Genomic DNA, 24915 nt, shown 5'->3' on the forward strand with positions numbered 1-24915 from the left:
GGCCAAAAATATAAAAAAATATGTGGAAATTTATACATTTTAAAGATCAAAATCAAAATAATTAATGTAAATAACAATTGCAAAGTAACATCAGGCAAAATATATTTATTTTTCAAATCAGTTTCTTTCAAAGTAAAACACACACACAGCAGATGTGTGTGTGTGTGTAAAGAGCTAAATTAGGGCCATAAAGTTTGTTTGAAAGAAAAAAAAACTGAAATAAAAATAAAAACAAACGTAGATCCGAAAAGTAGCTTTGAACTTTTTTTTCCCACTTTCAGTGTTTTTCAAATTCAATATTTTTTTAGTTTCAAATAGCCGTTGTTCTAAAAGTCCCAGTCTGAAGGAGTTTTTAATCAGCTAAAATCAGTCTTTGCATATCACTCTCATTTAAGTTTTTTCATTATTTTAAATATCTGAAATACTGCCAGACATGACCTTTTCTGATTTATCTATATTTTGACACCTGGTCGCCATAGAAACGACGTCCATGGACGCCCTGAAGCTTTCTACACATCAGCTGAAGCTTTCTCCTTGGTAAGTGATTTATTTGGGTGTAATGTCCCTCGCAGCAACATTCTTACCACTGAAGCTGTTGTGATGCAAAGTGAGGATGACGGTTTTGTTTTTCTTTCAGTAACCGTGATGGGCGACAAAGATGGCGGCAGCGACTCGAGTGACCGGTTTGATTCCCGTTCCTTAAATCAGGACGTTTGAGTGGCGTAAAGTCTGTGTGCGCACAGCTGCGGAGCCGAGGAGTCACAAAGGAGAAATGATTTTCTTCCTCTGTGGTTTTTTAATAATAGCCATTTGTTTGCAGATGTCGCTTGTGCGTCAGATTTACTGGAATCCAGAAACAGAACTTTTATAAGTAAATAAGCAACAAAAAAGGAATTACGTGAAATTTTTAATATGTTAAAATTGATGTAATTAATAAAAATGAACATGTTAATGTCATGGCCGTAACTAAAACAAAATTCTCTTTAGATTTTCACCCAACATTTACAACAAATACGGATTGTCTATTTAAATAAAAAAGAAGAAAAATCATTTAAAAAATAAAGATTTTGTGTTGCATTTGTTGCTCCCTTGGAAAAGAGGATTTAATCTCAACTGGTTTTTATCCTTGTAAAATAAAGGTTAAATAGAAAAGGAAAACAGACATAAACAATATTTCATCATTACATTTTTTATTTTGAATACATTTAAAGTTTTGCATATTTACTTCAAGTTTTGGGAAAGGCAGCGAGATTTTACATTTTCAAAAATACCTGAATCAGATTCCTTCAGTAGGCAAACACCTTTAGTACAAAGTGCTTAAAATGCCAAATCATTTTAGAAAACAAAATGTGGGCGGTGGTACCTGGTAAACAGAAATAGAGGTCACTTTTTCCTTCCTGAGATCATCAATTACTAAAAGATTCTAACTCTCACAGATAAAGTTCCTGATTTCAGCCATCAACAAAAAGAAACTAACATTCACATTGTGTCTGAGGTACAAAATAATTACACACAAAAGAAAACTTCTTTCACATTTATACACACATGAACCCAAACATTAAGGCAATTAATTATAAACATTATTTAAAAAATGGTTGCACATTAAAATAAAGGCAGGTTTCACAGCTTAGTTGGCGTGATTGGTCACTTTGTGAAGAATCGCAGCACTGATGTGCAGCGAGGGAACGGTAGGCAGAAACTCCCTCAACAGGAACGCGAGTAGCATCTGTTGAAAAACACGGGCAGACATGTTTTACAGTGAAATGAGACGGAGGCAAGCGGACAGGGTGAGATACTCACACAGATCAGAGTTCTGTTTTCCTCTTTGTTCTGGAAGAGATTAAAAACCGACTCCACGTCCGTCTTTTTCAGGACGAGATAGTTTGAATCTGCAAAGAGGAGACAGGAGTTAGGTTTCACCCCAAAGCAACGCGAACGCGTCTGAATGGAGAGCGGGAAGAAGCGGGCTACATCGAGCGTTGATGAGGTCGTGCGCTCGCTCCCGGGTCTCCTTCCTCTCCTCGTCGGTGCGAGGATGAGGAGCGGTGACCTGCTGGATCTCTGGCCACAGCTTGGTGCGCAGAGCGTCGATGTAAGCCGCCATCTGCTCCTCCGTCGGGTTCAACTTGTTCAGGAAAGAGTTAATCTTCCTGCAAAGAAACAAGACAGAGACTCAGAAGAAACAACAACACTACAATAAACACAAAATCTTACAAAGTAATTTTGGTCTATTTTTCGTACAAATATCTTAGTACACTTGAAATGACACAAAAAACTAACAAGTAACTATTCAGCTAAATTTAAGGGTTTGTTTTTACGTTAATAATTTAATATTGATGAAAGAGTGCTAGTACCACTGGCAGATTATTTAACTTTAAACAGGATATTTTTTCCACATTATAAGTTAAATAATCTACCAATGGAAATTATACTTTTTCATCAAAATTAAGGAATTATTAACTTAAAACAAGCTCCTATATCTTACTGAAACACTTGTGACTTGAAGTTAATTTTGTCTTATTTCAAGTGTGGTAAGATATTTGCACAAAAAACTAGATAAAAATTACTTGGTAAAATAATTTTTTTCATGATTTGATGAGAGATCATGTTTGCATGTTTTTTTTTTTCCACTTAATACACTACAAAAAACAATTTTACCAAATAATTTTGGTGTAGTTTCTAATGCAAATATCTTGATACACTTGGTCAAGTTTTGTGTTTTTCCAGTGAAACACGTTTGAAAAGTGAAAGAACGTAAATTGTTCGCTTACTTCTTCAAGATGGGCATCACAGGTTTTAATATGGCATCAAAAATGTTGATCAGGATGGAGTTTCCTGTGAAAGAAAGGACAAGCTTATTAAATTATAAAACTGCAGTCATGAGAATAAAAGTCAGTCCTTTTCTAATCAGAAAATATCAATATTTCTTTTACAGAACTCAAATTAGATAAAGAACTAAGAGGGTAAGTTACAAAACATTGTTAAAAAAGCTGGTTGTTCATAATGTTGTAGCCAAGAACATTCAGAGAAAGTTGAGTGGAAGGATAAAGTGTGGTAGGAAAAGCTGCACCAGCAACAGGAAGAACAGAAGCCTTGAGAAATATAATGCAGAATAAATTTACAAACTTTCATTAAAGGCTTTTTTCTAATTAAAAAGATTTTTTCCCCTTTTAGTTTCAAGACGTTCTGGTAAAATTGCATCTTTACTCTGTTAATATTGTGACTGTAATCTCGTAATTACACAGAAGGGGTGATTGAAATAAAAGCCACTTTTTGATAATATTTTCTGTCATATACACTTTATTTTTCATAAATTTTATTTGATGTGGGGGGGAGAGATCAGATTTAATTGTTAATCTATATATTGCTAATGTGGGGCCATTTAACTCTCACATTCCTTGGGCCGGCTCTGATCAACTCGTTTGCATTGCTGAAGCTCAGAGGCCTAAAACTGGATGAGATTTATAACCACAACTAAAAACCATAAAACTGGAGCTGAAAAAGTGTTTGTGTCTTTTTTTTTTTTAAATCAAGGTTGCTTTTTGCAAATCTGTCATTTCCTACTTATAGCTGTGGCAATAAAGCTAACCTAATTTCCTCCAAGTGGCCTTCTGTCAGTCAGGTATTTAAGATCACTGCTGCCATACTTATTTCCAAGACAAACAACTACAGTGAGTTAATTATAAAATTAATTTAACAGTATGAAGTTTGCCTGAGGTTGATAATTCATCACTGAACTTATTTCTTTGCTGAGGCTACATTATTAAAACATGTTTCTGCAGCTGCAGCTTTCATTTTATATTTTACCGACTCTGCATGATTTCTGTCCTCATCTCGTACTGCGAGAAATTTTCATTTTTAACAATGTTTTTTTAATACATTATATTTCCAGGCAACCAGCTGTCAGCTCTCAATTTCCTCTGAAAATGAAAGCGCTGCCCAGGCCTCATAAAAACAAGCCGCACTAAAAATAACACATGTTGATTAATGAAGAGTTTGGTTTCACTGCAGGATTCCTGAGGCAACTTCTCAAGTCCTTACAGGCAGAGTTCGCTAGTAACTAATTACATTTACTCAATTACATTTTACACAAGTAACCTGTTGTTTTTTAAAAAAAAATTACTCTTAGCAGTATTTTCACTATGCTGTATTTTTTACTTTTACTTGAGTAATTTTAATATAAAGTATTTTGACTCTTACATGAGTAAAATTTCTGGATTTTCTACCCACTGAATGAAAAACAAACATGTTTTTATCAAAACTTCACCAAACACACCTGCAGTTTTTGCTAAAATTTTATACTTTTTTTATTGAAATAAACTGATTTGGAAATATTTATTTTACCTGTTTTGTTATTTACATTCATTTTTATAATTTTCATTCTTAAAATAGCAAAATTTCCCCTTAAATTTATGTTTCGGTCCATCTGATTATGTAATTTTAAAATATTAAATGATTGATAATTTGATCAGACTTTTTACCAAATACTCTCTAGTATTTTCTAGTAGTTTCTTGGATCTCTACTTTTTACTTTTGAGTAAAAATATGCTGAAGTAGTGCTACTTTTACTTGAGTACAGTTTATCTCTGGTTTCAGGCGGCGGTTTTATTTTTCTGCCACAGAAATCAACCAGCTGTCAAGACTTCAGCAGGAAAAAGAAAGAAGTCAATAGAAAAAAAAGATGATAATAGCAGAAACGGCAGAGTTTCAAACCCTGCTGTGAAGTCCACATGAGCGCATCGTCTGACATTAAAGAGTAAACAAACCTGATATTTCTTTCAGCAGCTCAAAAATGGCTTTGGTTGACTCCAGCTGCTCCCAGCTGCCTTGACCTCTCTGACCCTGAGAGTCATCTCCTCTCTGCAGAGCGCCCGGCGTTGTCTCCTTTCCTTTCGTCTTCCCCGCTACACCTGACATCCTGAAACACGTCCGCTCCTTTTTATTTGACTTTGAGCCGCAGCCGAGGCGCGACGGCCCCTCTGCGGCCGCCCGCTGCGTCTCATCAGGCGGCTCCTCGTCCCCGCTGGCCTTCGAGGAGGACAGAGACTCCTGCGACCTGGTTCTGCTCAGTCCCTTGATGATCAGTTTCAAGTGAGAGGTTAAGGTGTTATCAGAGTCCTGGAGGCAGTTTTCGTGTGGGCTAGCTTCTGCTACCTCAGGCTGTTTTGGAGGAGAGTTGTACTGGGAGACGACAATCTTTGGGAGCGGGGATCCGTTCAGAAGCGGAGAGGAATTACAATGATTTTCTGCAGAGAGGGAGGTCGACTCAGGATGTGGAGATGGCAGTGTGTTTTCTTTGGGGACTTCTGTCTGCAGGCTTGAGTTCTGCAAAGAAAACAAAAACAATCTGGATGTGACAGACCGCAGACCCTGAGGAAACAGCCTTCATAATTAATTAAAGACACAAACCTTCAAAAAAAAAAAAAACACTTCAAAATCAGAAGCAGGCTTCCAACTTCATCAGGTTTTAAATCCTGACACAAAATGATTTCTAATATGTTTTTTTTGCTTTGTACATTTTAACACAAACACATTAAACCATTAAACGAACTCGTTTTCATTTTGGGACATATAGAGATCATAAACGACAAAATGTTCTTTCGACAAAAAGGTTCTTTTTAATTGACCTGACAGAATTTCTACTAAAAATCTCAGAGATTTTGAGATTAATCTCAGAAATTTTCTAGAAAACCTCAAATTTTGAAGTTTCAAATGTTGAATATTTTGGACTTCAAGAAATTTTCAGTTTCAGAAAGCTGTACGAGAAAAATGTTCAGCTTTGGATGTGAACAATCTGGAACTCAAATTTCACAGATTTTTTTTCTAGAAATATGAAATTAATCTCAAAATTTCTTAGTTTTTTCCAGCTAATATTTGACTTGAAACTGAAAATGTAGAATTTTTTTCTCGAACATTTCCAAGATTAATTTAAAAATGTCTGAGTTTTTCTAGCAAATTTTCAAACTCAGAAATGTCCTTGTTTTTCCAGAACATTTCTGATAATATTTTTCTTTTCCTACTTATAAAGGTCGATGTAAAGGTATTTTTTAGATTAAAAAAAAAAATAATTGCTTTAATTCCATTTCTGTTTTTCATTTATCCAATTAAAATCCCGGTAAACACTAAACTTGAGTGTGTAGCATGATAAAATGTGAAAAACCTCAAGAGGTGTGACTCGTCCTGCAGAGCCCTGAACCATTGCAGAGGAGAAACATCAACCTTGTGATGTTCTGCTGCACCAGGTCGGCTTTGCAGGTCAGTGAGCCGCTTTTGTGGATCTGACAAATGTGCTCCCTCTGCAGAGATGAACTTGCTTCTATTTTAGTTCCTACATGGATGAGCAACCTGCCGCAGACCAGCAAACAAACGGAGGCATGCAGGCCGCATGGCTATCAGCAGCAGCAACCAGCTCTGTTACACACACACACACACACACACACACACACACAGGCTGCAGACTCAATAAAATTTGATTTTGTTCCAAACTTAAGAACCAGAAGTGGGATGTATTCTGGAGTGGTACATCTGTATTGACGTTACAGATAAACAGTTTTATAATTTTTAGCAAACAGCAAAACTACTGAAAAAACCAATAAAACAACCAAAAATAATAAAAGCATCCATCAATTGTTTGTCTCTGTTTTCCAAAGTCGGAGGGAAGGAGAGGAAAAAAATTGCAAAAAATGAATCATATATTTTTAATCTTAAATGTTTACAAATGTATTTTTTAAAATAAAATCTAATCTGCTTATCAATCATTTTCCTTTAAGAAACCATCTTCTGTTTAGTCAATCATTTTGAAAATACTGAAATAGTTTTTTTCTTCAAATGCAACTACCACTTTGGCCAAAAATCTTTTTAGTTTTAGTTACATCAGCCTGCAGGACGTTCATCCAAAACTAATGTCAGAGTTAATTTGTAAACTTTAATACGTTTTGTTTACGTTGTTTCTGGAGTGATTTCTTCTTCTTTGGTGAGTGGCCTTAAAGCCCATGCTGGTACAGGAAAAAAATAATACGTGTTTTTGATCAAAAGTATAAAAAATTAGGGCTGGAACAATTAATCAGATTAATCATAATGAACTGATTATTGAAATAATTGACAAAATATTTACTCAAAAAACTTAAAAAAGACCATTTGCTGAAAGAACAACACATTCAGCAGAGATTAAGCTAAAACTATACAAAATTTGTATGCATTTTGCATTTAAGAAGGAAAACAAAACCTGTCTGTAATGTTCCATTGTTTTAGCTTCGCCTGGTTCAAATTCACACAAAAAAAATCAGTTAATAAAGGATTAATAAATAAACAGTGTTTTGATGCAGAAGAAGGAATGCTACATTTTCCCATTTAAGGCAATAAAATGGTGATTTTCCCATTCGAAAAGGAAGTGGATCATTTGTCGTTTTGCATTAGGTTAAATAAAAAAATCCACAATTTGTTTCATCCAATTAATTGTCAAAATAATCAACAGATTAAACAATAACTAAAATAACTTGTGCAGTTTAAACTGAGGGGCAACATTTCTGTAATGGTGCAACTAAGACGATTCTCGAGTTTATCAACTTGCCGGATGAATCATTATTATTAACGATTCATCATTAATGAGTAGTTTTCCTTCACCACAAAGTTCTGTGGAAATTTACGCTAACAGCTGTTCTGAGGATAATGGATGTGAAAGCTGCAGTGACCCATCACCTCTTCTTCCTCTTGGCCTGGAGTGAGGAAGTAGGCCAGACCGCTAAGAATCCCCCACACGCCTGCATAATGCTCATCCTCGTTCAGCAGCTTGTCGAGCGGACACAGGAACTGAAAAACGGGCTGAGTGTGGCCAATCATGGCGTCAGATACCAACTTCTGCAGGAGAAAGAGACAAAACGTTCACTCAAAGCTCTTTAAATGTTTATCTGTGTGACCTGAGCTTTCGGACCTGCAGGAAGTGCTCAACTGAGGCTCTGGCTTCTTCTTTCACCTCAGCGCTGACCTCAGAGTTTTCCAGGGTGAAGATGGTGGGAAGGCTGGTGGAGTCCTGAAATATAAATATCACCACTTAGAAAAAAATAATAAAGATGGGCAAAATGTAACAATCCAATAATTTGATTCAAATTATCCAGCAATCAACGACAGTAGTTTTACACTTGTGCTCTATTTCATTACATTTTTTACACAAAAATCACATTTAGATAATGAGATTTCACTTTGCTCATATCTGCTTATTCTGAGCCTCTTGTCACTTTAAATCAAAATGAGCTGCTGCTTGTCAAGACCCCCAACTCAAAGTTTACACTCACATGTGAAAATAGCTGCTCACAGATGCACAATTATACAACCATACATCTCTGAAAAGCAGAAGTGGAGCCTCCTGCACAACCAACAAGAATGCAGTAAGTGGTATCTGGATGGTAAGTCAACAACAAAACACTTCTCTTTTCCAGCAGCCATTGTACCGCAGTAAAACGAGCTGACCAAATGTGCTGGACCTCAGCTTGTGTTGCTAGGTGACAGTGCAGTGCCGCTCGACTGTGACTCAACATTTAGGACGTTTTTGAAACGACTCATTTTTCCAGCAACATAAAACATGAACTTATTTCCAAAAAAAAGTCTGGGTTGCTTTTTAGAAGCAGTGGAGACCCAAATGGAAGTATAAAACCATGTAAGAAGTGAATTTTGTATAATAGATCCCCTTTAATTTTGAACCTACAGTTACCATTTGATTTCAGAGTAATAGCCTTGGTAACCCACCACCAGGTCTTAAAAAGACAACATGAAACAACTGAACTTCATTTTAATTGTTTGCCTTTTTTAAATACTTTATACTTGGTGTTTAGGTAATTTTGTGTTATTGGAAGACATTTTTCACAGTACGTAGTCATATTTTCAAATTTCCTGTCAACTTTAAATATTTTTTTAACTCAAAAAGCAACTGGTTGACAGCCCTAACGCCCCCTATCACCAGGATGACGAAGTTTTCCGGTGGAAACCCAGACAAAAATACCCCAAATTAATCCATTTATAGCGCTTTCAGATGAACAGTGGCCAATGAACAATGAACTGGTGTGCAGCTCAATACATGACAAACCTTTATATTAGGATGCCATTTTGTCAGACCTAGAAACAACTTCTCCAAGAGTTTTTGCTACAATTACTCGATCAGACAAAGAACATCATCAATAAGTCAGATGGATGAGGTCCTGATCTTATCTCAAACGAGGCTCATTTCAGGATCTCCTATCCAGGATACCAGTTAATTGTTCCTGATCAATATCTTCTGATCAAAGGAGTTGTACAATGAAAGCTCCTTATTCAGCAGAAAAAAACTGGAGCAGCAGTTTGGAAACCGCTTTCAGGCATGGCAGTGACTTCATTCCCCTTATTATACAAAACAGATGTGTTGTTTTCACATTCCTGCCTGCATTTTTGTGGTTTATGGCAAAACAAGCTATGGAAGAGGCAAGAAATAAATTTAATTGAGTGCAACAATTCCAGTGGGCTTTTCATCGCTCACTGCACAGACATCAAGTTACTGCCAAAAAAATGTTTTCCAACAGGTTGGCGCTACATTGCATCAGCCAAAAGAGCAATCTGCTGCGTTTGATTCTTAGCCATATGGTAAATAGTCTGAACTCGCTTTACACACAAGCCTTTCAGCAGCTCAAAGCTGTTTTTGTCATCCATCTTGGCCACAGTGGCATATACACAATAAAGGAAGCTCCTGAAACACCTGCCAGTGTTCCACAATCAGGAAAATGCTGTAATTAGAAAGAACAAAACGTATTGCGGCTCTGCTTGCGGGGCTTTACCTGCCATCTGTTGCAGAAATAAACAACATCCATGTAAGTCTTCTTGATGTCCCAGTGTAAATTCTCAGGGCTGTCCTTTTCCTCCAAGTGAACGGTGAAGATTAGCTCGTTGTCTTCCCAGTCGGCCTGAAACAAGAGTTAACGACTGCTCAACAGCGCGGCTCAGACATTAGCGAACACAGCCTCGGCAGGCAGATAAGAGCCTTACGACGTCTTTAGCCACTCACATGAGGGATGCTGACAGCCCAGCAGCCAACGCGCCACATCTCATAAGAAAGCTTGAACTCCATCATGTCCTCCTGGACGCTGGCCAGGTACTCGTCCAGATCGCTGTCCTCCTGATAGAAGGGAGGGGAAATGAGATCATCAACATGGCAGGTTTAACTGCTTTCACACTGCAGCCCGAAGTGAACCAATTCCGATTTTTTATTTACTTTTGCCTTAATGCGACCTGTAGCTGATCTTCTCATGACAACACAGGTCATGTTTTTTTTTTAATGCGACCCAGGCCAGTTGGATATCCGATACGTATCCGATTTAAAAAAAAAAATGTTTACTGAATCTGAACGGTCAGCCATCCTTAGCATCCACTGAGCATTACTTCTTCTTATTGGGAGAACACTGAGCACACACTCTGTGTGTGACATTGCGCCCTCTACTGCGCATGCGGGACACTTTCAGGCCGTTTGTTTTTCACACTGGAGATCATGTACAAGTCGCATATATTTGGAAGCATGAAAGACCAACCCAAAAAAAAAATCCGATTTGACAAGAAAATCGGAATTGGGTCACTAAGGCTGCAGTGTTATCTTCATTTACCTGGTCAACGTTCCCGTTTTGGCCGGGAAGCTACCATGTTTTACCCCTTTCCCGCCGTGCTCCCATATTGGTGTTTTTCCGTAAAATTTCATTATAACATAATGACATCTGCCACCTCCCATTCGCCCCCAGTCCAAAGATCGTCTACACCCACCCCACCGCTCTGACGACAGCACAGGTCGGCGACAAATTTCACGTATTTTCGAATCCAAAACTTGACAGGTATCATGTATGTACATAATATAAGACATAATATACTTATATTATGTCTATGTATGGACCCGTACATGTTGTAGTCTATATCCGGAAATTTCGCGCATGCGCACAAAGCTGGAGTGCAAAAGACTATTCTTTTAAAAGCCATCCATAACTGCGTGGCCGCAGTAGAACAACTCCGTTCACTAAATGAAACCTGTAAGTATTATTGATTTAGTGCTGTGTGCCACATCAAAGGGAAAAATAGCGCAGAAAAATGTTAAATAGCTAATAAACACTTTTTCTCCTCCTCTGCGCGCTACGCTAATCGCAGACTAGTTGCCATAGCAACTGACAAAAAAACCCGCCATTTTATGTTTCCAGATTCAACACCAAAAAAAAAAAAACACTCAAACATTTCCCACACAAAGAACAGAAAATTCAGCCCGTCACAATTTCATGTTTTTAGGCTTTATGCTTATTTTGTGATTATTAATAAGTAATTATGGTAGATTAGCTACCGTTGCTACTAGCTAAGCTAACACAGCGGTGGTTGATTAATTTAAACACCTGCTATATTGATGGTCTCTCAGAGTTGGTGTTGAGGTAGCCCTTTTAATTTTTTTAGCTGAACGAAACACAACGAATTCCACATCACATCTACATGCCAAGGTTGTCAAAATCAAGCTAGCATAACTGAACTACTACCCTGTCCGTTGCTATATTTATTTTTGTTAATTAAAACTTTTTACTGACCTTGTTATCTAGTTGTCATAGTGTAGCAAATCACTATGTCCCTTTTTCTTTAATATATCAGGCGTACATTTAATATGTTATTTAGAGAATTAACAGCTAGAACCAATGCTAGTCATCAGCTAGCAGCTTTTTGCCCTGCAGCAGCGAGATGAGGCCGGAAGCTTGCGTGTGACGTCACAAGGATCCTCACTCTGTCCGAGTCGTCCTGGCTGACGACCGAGCCCTCTTTGCTGCCGTCGTCCTCATCGTTGGACCCGTCTCCTTGGGTCGCCATGATCCTCATTACCAACTCCTGCTCCATCTTTTTTATCTTCTTCTTCTTGGCTTTCTTTGACTTCATCTTGTCCACAAATTTGGACCATCCTTCCCTTAACTTATGACCTTAAAAATAAAATGGAATGAAATGAAATAAAATAAATGAATAAATAAGGGAAACCAAAGTCATCTTTGTACTGAAAATTAGCACCCAGCTTCGGTTATTACAGCTAGAAATGATGGATCAGTTGAGATGCACCGATTGCAGTTTTCTGGCCGATCACAGATCATTAAAATTTTAAAATTCCAATTCCAATTTTGGCCAATATTGATTCAGTACTGATTACTCATCATCCAGAGTACCCAAACATTATACTCAAGTAAGAGTAGCACTACTTCAACTTATTTTTACTCAAGAGTAAAAACGTACTTGGTAAAAAGTCTACTCATGTACAAAGTAAATGATCATTTAAAATTTAAAAATTACATAAACAAATTGACCAAATATAAAGTTAAGTGAAAAATTTGCCATTTTAAGGACATAAATGACAATAATTCATATAACAAAAATAGCCAAATCAGGCAAAAGAAAATGTTTCCAAATTTGTTTCTTTTAATAAAAAAAAACTTATGAAACTTTAATAAAAACTGCGGATGTGTGTCTGGGTCTGGCGGATTTTTGGTTAAAACATGTTTATTTTTCATTCAGTGGGTAGAAAATCCAAAAATTTTACTCAAGTAAAAGTATCACTCCTCTCTCTTAAGTGAAATTTTTTTGGGTACTCTGCCGACGTCTGCATAAAACCTTTAAAAACATTAAAAGTTTGTGGTGGTTTGTTACAAAAATACAATCTTAAGAATGATCTTTGCACGATACTGCGCTTCCCCCAAACTGGTACTATGCATAAAGTGAATAAATTATCTCTGCTTAATACTTATTTTTGGTTTAAAGTTTGCCAGGATTTGTGACAAAGTCAACAGTAGATGGAAAGAAAATGAGAAAGTGGGGAAAAAAGCATGATTAGTATTCAGACCTTCAATGTTATCAATGTAATAGTCCAACAAATTGCATTAATTATAACATTAAAGCTGTTGGATTCTTTTCAGTTCAAAGAAAAAACTGCGACTTATTTGGCATTCAGCTTGCAGCTTTCGTAATGAGCTGTCTGGACGAACAAACAGGACTAATTGTGCATGGAAAAACCGGCCAGTAAAGAATTGAAATGTCACCGCTGACACCTCAAAGTGTTTCATCAAACAGCTGAAGATGCGACGGCGCACTTACAGTGGCATGAAAACGTGTTTGCCCTCTTCCTGTTTCCCTGCTTTTTTGCATCTCTGTCACATTTCTGTGTTTCAGAACATTTAAATATTAGTTAAAGATAATTAGGGCTGCAACTAATGATTATTTCAGATTTTTGAAAATGACACATTTTACAGATTTTTCATGTAACAACTTAAGCCGTTTTCATACAATATTAGAAATGCACTAAAAGATGGAAATAAATAAATAAGTGAATAAATATTTTATTGCCTGGAATGTAATCCCGTAGCTTTCCTTGAGTAAATATACCTTACTACTGTTCATCTTTTATTTGCTTTTCTTTTACATTAATTTTGTTTGTATAGAGCTGTTTATTCTTTTATTACACCATGTTCAGTAAAGTCAAACTAAAACTATATCTGAACAGGGTGAAGCTGAAACTGTGCCATTTGTTGACTTTTTGGTAAAACATATTTACAGACAAAAAGATGTTTCCATCTTAAATGCAAAATGTTTTTCTTGTACAGTTGTGACTTAATTACTGCTCTGAATACGTTTTCTTTCAGCAAATTGCCTTTTTTGAGTCTGTAACGATTTTAACGATATTAGTTGACGATTATTTAATTTATTGTGTTGTCTTTGACGAATATTTAAATAAGTTTAATGTTCTGAAACACTGAAACATGCAAATAATAGGAAGTCAGAAAGACTTTTTCACACCACTGCATCTGTACTCTAAACTCAATTCAATCTGCTTTTCCGACACCATTATTATCTTTATAAGTGTTTTTTTTTTTCATTTAAAAAAAGGCAGATTTCCAGCACCAAGTTCAACAAACATACCTTTTCTTTTGAACGTGAATGCAGTCCCGGTTGAACTCTCTGCTCCAGGCGAATTCCTGGGATATAAAACAGAAACAAAATCAAATCTGATCCAATTTTAAACACAGATGGCGGCTGCAGCAGCAGCAGCAGCAGCTTCTTCTTCTTTGAGCCTCAGTAGCGCTAGGTCAGATCAGCGGGATGCAGAGATGACAGCTACTCACACTTCACTGCCTTCCTCATCGCCTTCACCCTCCCGTGAAGAAATGGAGGCGCGATCTGGGTCAGATACGCGCAGCTCCTCTGCACAGCTTTTCAGAGCGACTCTGTCGAGCTGATTCACCACCAGCTGGTTCAGGTTGTCGGGGTCGGAGAGCCAATTCACTAGAAGGCCTAGACCTGCAGAGACAAGCACCAGGAAACCTGAAACTTACAATCATTAATCTAAGGAAATTCCTGAAAAAACTAAAGATTTTTATGATAATCAGGCTTTTTTTTTAAAGCGGACCGATTATGCAAAATTCACTATTTGTACAATTTACACTTCCATCTGACTTTTAGCGGCTTCTAAAAACAACCGCACAGCTGTTTCCTAAGTTAATGGTTTTTGAAGTCTAGAAAATGATTTGTTTCAAAAGCTGTGTCCCGGCTGAGTTTGGTCAGCAGGTTTTACCGCTGTACAATGGCTGCTGGAAAAGAGAATCGTTGCTGACTTATCATCCAGAAAACATTTCTGCATTCTTGTTGGTTGTGCAGGAGGCTCCACTTCTGCTTTCCAAAGATGTGTACGGTTGGATAATTGCAAATCTATTTTCAGCCATTTTGAAGTGCGACTGTAAACGTTGAGTTAGTGGGGATGGCCAGCAGCAGCTTATTTAGATTTAAACTGACAAAACGCCCTAAAACAGCTCAAAATATGCAGAACTGACCAAACTATAATCTCATCATTTAAGAACTAATTACTGCACAAAAAAGTAATAAACATGTTTTTCCTAAACTGTTCTAGGAAGCATCATAGGTCGCCTTTAATGCTCTCATTTAAAATTACTAACATAGCTGGAAAATTGATAACTGCAGCCTCCATGCTTGAAAAATTGCATTTAACGTTAGAAATTTAGGGTTATTGCCTTTGAGTTTCTTTATAGTTTTTGATATTTGCACAGAAACTACAAGTTTAGGGAAAAAATACACCAACAAAATACATAAAGTGTTTTAAATTAAGATACATAATGTTTTGAATAATTGTCTGAATAATTGGCAGAACATTTATTCATATGAAACCTTTAAGTTAGAGAAAACTGCAAACTGTTTCATTAGTGACAGGTCCTAAAAACAGAGTTTGATTGGGGAGAACAGGCAACACTTGACTATTACTTAACATTTTCAAAATGAGAAAACTCAAGTTCTTTAGCAGGCTTAAAATAAGTCTGAATAAACTTTGCAAAGACCTTGATAAGAAACCACATTTTTATTCAGTTCTTCATCTGCATAACTTATCTCTGATAGCACAGGGCAAAATGAATAGAAGTAAAATGTGGTTTCTTATCAAGGTCTGAGTGCAGTTTCTCTCCACAGTTTTACATTTTTTGGTGACACATTTCTGCAGATCCACCATCAGTTTCAGCTCCCCTGTGGTAAAAGAAACTGTTGCTGTTTTTGTTGCTTATCAGCATCAGGAGAGGAAGCAGGTGAAGGAGATTTCTATGCAGACGTCGTGTAACGCTAAGCGTGTCCTGCTGCACACTGATCCTATCTCAGGTTCCTGCTGAAGTAACCATACAGCCTTCCGCTTGTCAGTAAACTTTCATGTACTTTATTTGGACTTTAAGCTACAGGAAAAGGTAATGCATAATTGTGAAGTAGAAGGAAAAATATGAATTTTTTTAAGTGTGCAGTGCATTTTTACTCAGCCTTTACTTAACTGAAGCACAGCATGTCATGAATGCTAATGCTACTTAGCATGACCAAAGATTACTGTGGAAAACGCATTTCCTGTAACTGAGTTGTTTCTGAGCCATTAGCAGATTTAGCAGCACATTCACAAGGATGATTGACAGCGTTAAGATCCGCCTCCAGGCTCTGATTGGTTGTTTTTGATCAAGAATTTCTTCAAAAGACAACAATTGCACCTCAGGGATTAGGTTTCAGTCTCTTATTATGCTGTCATCACTTGGTGATAGTTTTAACAAGTATGCTAAAAATGCATTTTGTATAAAAGTTACATACTGCAGCTTTAATGCTCTTAATGCAAAGTTTTAACATTCGTTGGTAATTAAGTGAGTCAGATTTTATTCTTTTCATCTTTTCGTTTTCTATTCTGCAACTTCAGTGCTTCCAATTTTGTTTTATTTTATAAATATGATTTATTTTATTTAAAATAGGGACAATATGCAGCATACATTGACCTTAAGAGGAGAGATGCAGGTTATAGCCTTAAATGCTCATTTCTGCCCTGACCCAGCTGATATATTTTTAAAAAAAATGCATAAGAACATCTGGATGCTATTCAGTATGTATAAAACATAAATATGTCTAAGTTTAAACCATAATTATCTCTCAACTGAAAAAATAATGTTAAATTTCTTCTTTTTAGTTCAGCATGTTAGGAAAAATGTAGCTTTTGTATACAATTAATCATCAATACAATCAAACAGATTAATCAATAAGTGGCATCACTTCCATCCCAGGACTCTAATATAACACAAAACCACTAAAATCCATCACAGACATTTTCAGCATGTTAAAAAAGCATAAAAGGGAAACTGCTGCCTTCTTAATATGCAGCAGAAGGAAGACCAGGAGACTTCACAGTTTATGGCTCATTTTTAATCCTGTGTTGAGGTTTTAATCTACTGTGAAATGGGTCTCACATGAAGATTTAGGGACAGATATTTCCACCCAGGTATGCGTAATTGTCTTGCACTCAATCTGCAATTCTCTCTGAAAGATGAAGAGCTCTGATCTTCATAATAAACCGTCTTGTTTTTAGTTTAAGATTAAAAGGAGCGAGACGTTCCTCTTTTCGTCCAACCGCCAACATGAAAGGAAATGAGAGCATGAGCAGAATAAGTGAGCGATGTCCTCGTTAAGGATTAATTGCACTTCTGAAACGTGGCTGCTAACTTGTAAAAAAAAAAATCTTTCAGTTCACATGACCTTAAGCGACACCCCAGTTGGACTGCAGGATGTGAGCCTTTAAACAGCCGCTGTTTTTCCCTAATGTAATGTTTTGCCTATAAAATACCAGCAGTGGATTGGAGAAGCAGGAAATATTTAAATATCAAGAGAGGAAAGCTTTTGCTGCGACTCAAATGGTTTTTGTTAGAGTATTTTCTCAATTAGGAGCTCAGGTGATTAAAAAAGGAGCCAATACTTATTAAAGGGGAAGGCAAGCAAAGTGTACTGTTATCACTACGTGTTAGATACTCTGTATGCTAACGTAGGCCAACAGCAAGCCAAACTCAATTTCATGAGCCAGGAAGCTGAGCGTCTTGCTCCTTTAATATGCTTTCTTGACACAACTTGAGCAGTAGTGTAGAAAGCTCAATGAAAAGTTGAGTGAAACTACAAGAAACAGAAAAACAAACATACATCAGCTCTGAATACAAAGAATAAACCTCTTGTGTCTGAACAGAATTAACCTGAGCTTCAGTTAAAAAGCAGTTATGTAGCAACTGTTGCTATGTAAATAAAAACTCAGAATATGGCTTTTCTAGAACAAAAAAAAACATTGAAAAAACAATCTCAAAATAAACCAACAAAACAGACAACACCAAAACAGAAGATTGACTCACAGCCATTGCTTTCGGAGGTGCAAGCAAAGATTAACACAGGAGGTGCAGTTCACACATTAACAGGCAGGCTCTCTCTCTACCAACAGGTATTCCAAACTGCAACAGCCTCTGATACCCACAATGCACTGTTCTCTAAAAATTCTCCTCCAAAATAAAACACAGAGAAACCAATAGAACTCTTTTTAAAACTAATCAAAACATCCCCAACATCCAGCCTGGGCAGAACACAAAGTATTAGGGATTATTGAGAAAATAGGAAAAACAAATAAAATTTGAATGAGAATAAATTCAAAATAATACGAGAATAAAGTCACACAACAAAATGTTCAAACGCAAAATAAATTATTATATTAAGTAGAATACTACAACGTTACTCTCTTCCCAGACTTTATTCCTGTAATTTTATGACAGTCCTTGTACTTTAATTCTTGCAATTTTATAACTTTATTTTTATAATTTTATGACTAATTTGTAAATTCATGGCTATTTTTGTAATTTTATGACTTTATTCTTGCAATTTTATGACATTATTTTGATCATTTTATGACTTTCATTCTTGTAAGTCTATTAAGTTTTTCTAATAAAAGAAGAAGAAAGAAGGAGAAAAAAATTGCAATTTGAAAATTTGGTCAAACTAAAGCAAATTTAACTCCTATTTATAGAGTTTTTAAATCTGTGAAACCGTCCGTTTGACAATTCTTCCTGCATTTTATATAAAATAACTCTTTTCCTCGGTCTACCGGCCTCCTAATCCATCCATTTAAAGCCTGATCTAGTTGTTTCCGTTCACGCTGTGTTGAAAGTTATAGTCGTGCTCCTGATTCGACCCAGTTATGTTCAAGTTGAAGGCACCAGAAGGAAACTCGGTATGACACCGACCTGCCGAGTTGCCTTCAGATGAAAACTTAAACCTTCCCCTACAGCAAAACTCCAGAGATAAAAACATTATATCCGCTGTTATATAAAAAAGTGACAAATCCCTAAAGGAAATTGGAGGATCACAGCAGGAAAATCCATTCTTTTACATACCTTAAAATACCTCTCTAAGCTCTATAATGCTGCCAACAATAAGGGATTACACAGAATTCACTCTGAAAAGAAGTGAAGAGGCTTAGTGCTTGTGTGGCATCGTGTTACTGTACAAGAGATGATTTAGCGCTTCCTTACCCTTTAAGGCAATGATCTCATTTAAGGCACAACGGCTGGTTTCTTGGCCCCAGACAGATCGGGGGAACAGGCTGCGCACCAGGGCGTCGGAAAGCTCTCGGAAAAGCGCCATTTCCAGAGCGGCAGCGCTGAACAGCGGGTCTCTGAGGGGAAAAACGGAGGCTGAACGACCAGGAGAACCTAATATGGTAACACTTTATTTGAATGGGGGTGAATAAGACTGTCATGACACTTTCATAAACATAACATAAACATGTCATGAACATGAATAAGCCTTCATGAATATTTATGACTGTTGTCATAAAGTGACATTCGGTAAATTATGACACTTTTAATACAAAGTTGACATTATTCAAAATGCCGTTGTTATGACAACTTGACATTAACCAAGAAATCATTACTGATATAAATTTGTTATAAAAGTATTACTGATTGCACTTTAAAAATTAGGTAACTTTATGTTATTAAAGGTAAAGTTTAAACAGTAATGATTTCTTGGTTAATGTCAAGTTGTCATAAAGGCATTTTGAATAATGTCAACTTTGTATTAAAAGTGTCATAATTTACCAAATGACGCTTTATGACAACAGTCATAAATATTCATGAAGGCTTATTCACGTTCATGACAGGTGTTATGTCATGTTTATGACAGTGTCACGACAGTCTTATTCACCCCCCTTCAAATAAAGTGTTACCCCTAAAATTTACAACATGCAGTTTAGGATTAAAGTACTGAATGTTGGCTATTAAAAAAATGTTAAAGGGGCAGTATTATGCGTTTTCCAGGCACTTAGTATCATTTTATTAGAGTACCCAACAATTGTACTTAAATAAGAGTACCACTACTTCAACATATTTTTACTCTAGTAAAAGTAAAAAGTAGCCATCCAAGATATTACTAAAGAGTAAAAACATATTTGGGTAAAAAGAATACTCAAGTACAGAGTAACTGATCAGAACATCAGTCATTTAATATTTAAAAATTACATAATTAGATCAACCAAAATATAAAGTTAAGAGGAAATTTTGGTATTTTAAAGACAAAAATGACAATAATTCTTATAAGAAACAAAAATAACACAATCAGGCAAAAGAAAAATGTTTCTAAATCAGTTTATTTCAATAAAAAACTTATGAAACTTTAACAAAAACTGCATGTGTGTGTCTGTGTCTGGTGAATTTTTGGTTAAAACATGTTTGTTTATTAATTATTGTGGAGAGAATCCAGAAATTTTACTCAAGAGTAGAAATACTTATAATCAAATTACTCAAGTAAAAATAAAAAGTACAGCTTAGTGAAAATTCTCCTAAGAGCAATTTTTTCAAAGAAATTGCTCAAGTAAATGTAACTAGTTGCTACTCAACTCTGAATTTTATAGCATAATCAAGTAAAGATGTTCAGTTGTTATGTCTCAAATATGACGTATGTCCTGATTTAACGTCTTGAAATTGGGTCTCTGTCTCTTTAAGAAGCTCCTGCTCTTTCTGAGCCTGCGCCTTCAGGAAGTTACCGCATCATGGCTCTTCTATTAACCCTTTAACAACGTTTTTACCAGCGTTTCACTGAGGACTAGCTCCTATAATGAGCTCAGCAGATGTGCAGTTTCTTCCAGGTGTTTGCTAACTGCTGCTGGCTAGTCTGAAGGAGCTGAGTGGGGAATCAAAGCTGTTCTGGAAAGATCAAGTCTTTGTTCCCTCAATAGATGAAATCAATATTTGAAAACTGAAGTCAGGTTATCTTTTATTAAAATGTGATTCATCAGATCAGACACTTAAGGGCTACAAAAATCTGTAAAAAGGAAAAAACTTTCAGAAATATTACGCAGCGCCGCCACAGGTACGCACCAAAACATTGTCAATCATTCACAAGGTTGTTAAAGTAATAAAAACTTTACAGCGTTTAGACATTTTACTGGGTGCAAAGAGTAACCTGATGCAGGACCTTCCACTTAAATCACAATAAAGAGGAAAAAGTCTCACCGGTCAGGCTGCTTCGCATCATGCAAGTGCTGCGTCAGAATCCTGATGCAGTCCACCATGGCCTGGCAGACATCAAAGTTCCTGGCCCTCTCAATGATGCGGTCGATTACAAAGTCGAAATCCCTGCTGAGCACCTTGTGCAGTGGCTGCTGCTCGCAGGGCTCGGGGACAGCGTACCAAGGCAGAACCAGCTGAGCGTAGGCGCACTCGAACACTGAGAAGATTTGTCACAAAGTCAGTGAGTCACAGTAGAATAATCCCACGCTCGCCTCCTGGAAATCAAACTAAAGAAGGGGGAAAAAATACAGCACTGCACTGAAGGTAGTTAGACATTCAAACTCTAATTTAAAAGCTACTGAGAACCTTCAGGTGAAATTTCAACACAGATATTCATGAAACGATTCTCTTCTGAACATTAGAGGGTTCATGGGGTGAGCATAATCATGTTGGGAGTCTTTTTTTTTTTAAATAAAGTCTTGTCGTTTGTGTGAATGTCACTTTGACATGTGCGACCACGTCGCTGCAGCGCCACCATGGCAACAGCAGATAATGGTGGCCTCCCACAGAAACCACAGCATCACTCATGAGTCCCTGATGGCCGCTTGTCCCCTTGCTGTTGTAGCCGTAGTCCTCCAGTTGATGTTGGTAATTAGTGGTCACATTGGTAATTAGTGGCCACATTACGGTACTTTTTTTTCCTGTATGAATCATCCCTACTACCTCATCAGTTGCTGCAAACTAGAGCTGCAACTGATGATTAATCAATTATTTGAATGATTAATCAAGGAAAAATTCTGCAAACTTTTTGTTTAAGAGTTTTTTACACAATATTAGAAATCAATAAGATGCAAATAAATAGATGAATAATTAAATTTCTTTTTCAAATAAAACATTTTATTGTCCAGAATTCAACCTTTAGTGTATGCCTGATGATTTGGTGCAAAAGGTGCATCTTAAAAAAAATACTTCTAAAAATACTTTAAAAGCTCAGGTATTGAGCCTGTAAACTCTGGTTGACTCTAGTTACTAAATTAGTTGACGATTCTTTTTAAAAGCAATTAATCATGACTATTGCGATTAATTGTGATTAATTGTTTCAGTCCCAATATGTTGTAGGGCCGATCTGCTGATTATTTTTGATAAATTGATTGCAAAATGTGTTAAATAGCTGATTTTTGTACTGAAACAACAAGCCACTTGAGCTGTTTTGGGTAGACCAACAGTTTAAAGGCAACTGGACCCGTTCTCTAGTTTCCTCTCCTGCCTTTACTGGTCTATCCAGATAATTTTACAACTACTCACACCTTGTCAGATGTGACAGTTGAAATGGAGGGAATTCCTAAACCAAGCTTGATAAAAATCTATCTTTCTAATCTAGCATGTCTGGAAAAAGTACTACTTTAAAAGTCAATGAGGAAAAATCCTTAACTGATGCCCAAACCACCCCAGCCGGATGCTTGAGAGTCCAAGCTCAGCTCCTGCCAAACAGCTGAGCTTTGGCTGCCTCAGGGCGAGACCAGGCAGCGTTTGGAGGCCACCTGAATTCATCGTCTCATTCTTTCACTCACAGTTCCTGAGTTTAGGTGACGACTGGAATGTAGATCCAGTGATAACCTGAATATTCAACCGACCAGTACAGTGAGTAAACAACAGCAGACGATACTCTGATCTGCCAATTGATCTATAAGCAAAACCGCTAAGAGGTTTAAACTGTTCTCACCCAGAAGGTGTGAAATGAACAGTCGCACTTTTAAAAGGGAACTAATTATCCTAATTATCCAAAATTCCTTGCTTATTGTTTATGTACTTTAAGTTGGGTCTCAACTGCTTCTAAAAACAACCAAACCGCTTAAAAAAAACAAACTAAAAAACAAAAAAAACAAAAACAAAAAAACGCCCAGCTGTACTTTGGCAATAAATTTATGTTTATTTGTGTCTGGAAAATGAGCCGCTTCAAAAATCTCTGGATTATTAAGCCATGTTTGAAGGGAACTGTGCCGTTACTTAGCAACCATAGTCGTTACCTAGCACCCTAAGAAACTAGCAACCCCAGAGAAGCTCCAGGATGTTTGGTCAGCTGGTTTCACTGCAATGGCTCCTGGAAAAAACAAGCCTTTTTTAAAGAATAAAATTAGAGAAAAAAATTCTCAAATCAAAGTCTGATTGGTACATAAAACATTTCTCTTGCGTGCTTTCCCACATTTTTTGTTAGTTACAAACTAAAGTTCCTGAAGTCAAAAATATGTTACATTTTCAAAAGCTTCGCTAGTAGCGCTCAATCAAATCAAGGTCTGATTGGTGCATAAAACATTTCTCTTGGGTGCTTTCCAACATTTTTTGTTAGTTACAAACTCAAAAGCTCCTGAAGTCAAAAAATACGTAAAATTTCCAACAGCTTCAGTAGCGCTCAGCTGTTTTCCTGCACAACCTCCTCCATCTAAAACGCCACTATGTGGTTGATTTGAATCATTTTACAATAAGTATTTCAACAGATTTATGTTTTATCCAACCATAAAAAACATGCTTGACCAATAAGTTCAATAAGAGCTTGAAGAATCTGCAGATTTAGCTTCCCTGTGGATGGATGAACTAATATTATTTGATTTTATCATCAAATGTTTATATAGCTCAACTTCATATCTGTTGTATAAAGTCGTCTTATTTGGGACAGCTGGACTACATTTCACTGTTTTTATTGGTTTTTCCTCAGAAACAGCAGCTTTACTCCCACGCTACAAGTTTTCTATTGCGTTATTATGACTTATAGAAGCAAAAAGAACAATTTTGGTACCAGTTTACATTAAAGTTCCCTTTACACATGGCTGATAAACATATTAATTCATCACTAAACTCTTTATAAATCATTAATCACTGTTTATTATGTATTAATTATAGACAAAAGCTACTGGTTTCTTGCTAAATAGTGAGCCAAGTTTGCCCATCTATATATTTTATCTAGAGTTGCTATACTAAATATTTCAGAATACCTTGTAAGAATTTGTAAACATAATTAATGCATAATAAACAGTTATTAATGATTTATAAAGTGTTTATAAATGATGGATTGCATATCTATAAACTATTTTTTAGCCATTTTTTGTAAAGTGATCCCCGTTTTTGCTATAATCAGCCTATAAAATGTTGCTTCATTTCTCTTTAGATCAATCAATGTGCTTATTGGCAGACTAATCTCTACAGGATGTCGTTTTTAGTTTTTTCTTCCTCTAACAATGTCACTATGCGGGGGCTTCTTGCAGATAGCTCAGCTTCACAAAGGCATCTTCTAATTGCTGCAGCGTTCAGACGAAACCGTAGATCTTTTCTAACGACAGGATCAGCTGCATGCATGTCCTGTCTGTTAAGTCTGTTTTTTTATTTATTATTTTAGTTTTTTACAGTGCCTATAAAAGGTATGATCCCAATTTTATTTATAGAGCACTTTAAGGAACAAAGTGTTGTAGACATTCATAATACAAATATGACTAATTATCAAATAAATTAATAAAGTAGCACTTAAAATAGTAAAAAATTATCAAATACAGTACAACAAAGTCAACATCTCAAATTGTGTCAAAGGTCAAAGAAAATTTTCTGCAAATAATATGACTTGCAAAAAAACAAGTGTCCTCTGGCTGACGTTTGCGCTATTGAAGCAACCTTACAACCTCTTCTAAAACTTTTAATGTTCCAATAAACAACAAGTCCCATCAAATAAACTGTAAGGTTAGAGAGCCTGAATGTTTTGCAGTGTAATAAACTGACACTTATTGCAGCCAAAGCTGTTCTTCAGAAAATGCTTGTTGTGTCCAGTAATGTTACCATAAAAATAAATTTGTGCAATCCTAACTGGCTGCATTTATGATTTTACTTGTTAACCTTAAAACTGGATGTAAAAGCAGCATTTAATATGTTTGACTGTTTATTCAGGATTCAAAGTTTTAGTCTAAATTTTCTATAGAAACTATTGTGAGGGACTAAAACTGATAATAAGAGGCATTTAGTGTTTTAGGCAATAAATCTGTCACTGCATAAAATAAAACATTCTTCTAAAATAAAACAATTT

The 24915-nt window shown here is 36.3% G+C and overlaps 1 protein-coding gene across 2 annotated transcripts in view; it reads right to left on the bottom strand.

Annotated features, from left to right (window-relative positions):
• Positions 1-1177: 1177 nt before the first annotated feature.
• LOC106965216 (uncharacterized) overlaps positions 1178-24915 on the bottom strand; it is a 27937-nt gene continuing 4199 nt past the window's right edge. The window contains exons 3-17 of one of the 2 annotated variants that reach the window (XM_015061154.1): positions 20853-21066; positions 18873-19015; positions 14136-14310; positions 13933-13988; positions 11761-11951; positions 10028-10138; positions 9801-9926; positions 7931-8029; positions 7699-7857; positions 5155-5325; positions 4767-5073; positions 2772-2835; positions 1972-2150; positions 1801-1889; positions 1178-1726 (exon numbers count right to left, since the gene is read on the bottom strand). In XM_015061154.1, coding sequence (XP_014916640.1) covers positions 1628-1726; positions 1801-1889; positions 1972-2150; positions 2772-2835; positions 4767-5073; positions 5155-5325; positions 7699-7857; positions 7931-8029; positions 9801-9926; positions 10028-10138; positions 11761-11951; positions 13933-13988; positions 14136-14310; positions 18873-19015; positions 20853-21066 — 2183 coding nt within the window. In that variant the 3' untranslated portion in view covers positions 1178-1627. Of the gene's footprint in view, positions 1727-1800; positions 1890-1971; positions 2151-2771; positions 2836-4766; positions 5326-7698; positions 7858-7930; positions 8030-9800; positions 9927-10027; positions 10139-11760; positions 11952-13932; positions 13989-14135; positions 14311-18872; positions 19016-20852; positions 21067-24915 lie in introns of both variants that reach the window. The other variant, XM_015061153.1, reaches the window with a different exon arrangement.

Source organism: Poecilia latipinna, unplaced genomic scaffold, assembly GCF_001443285.1.
Source record: "Poecilia latipinna isolate Pla-1442-1.1 unplaced genomic scaffold, P_latipinna-1.0 Scaffold1785, whole genome shotgun sequence".
Taxonomy (NCBI): domain Eukaryota; kingdom Metazoa; phylum Chordata; class Actinopteri; order Cyprinodontiformes; family Poeciliidae; genus Poecilia; species Poecilia latipinna.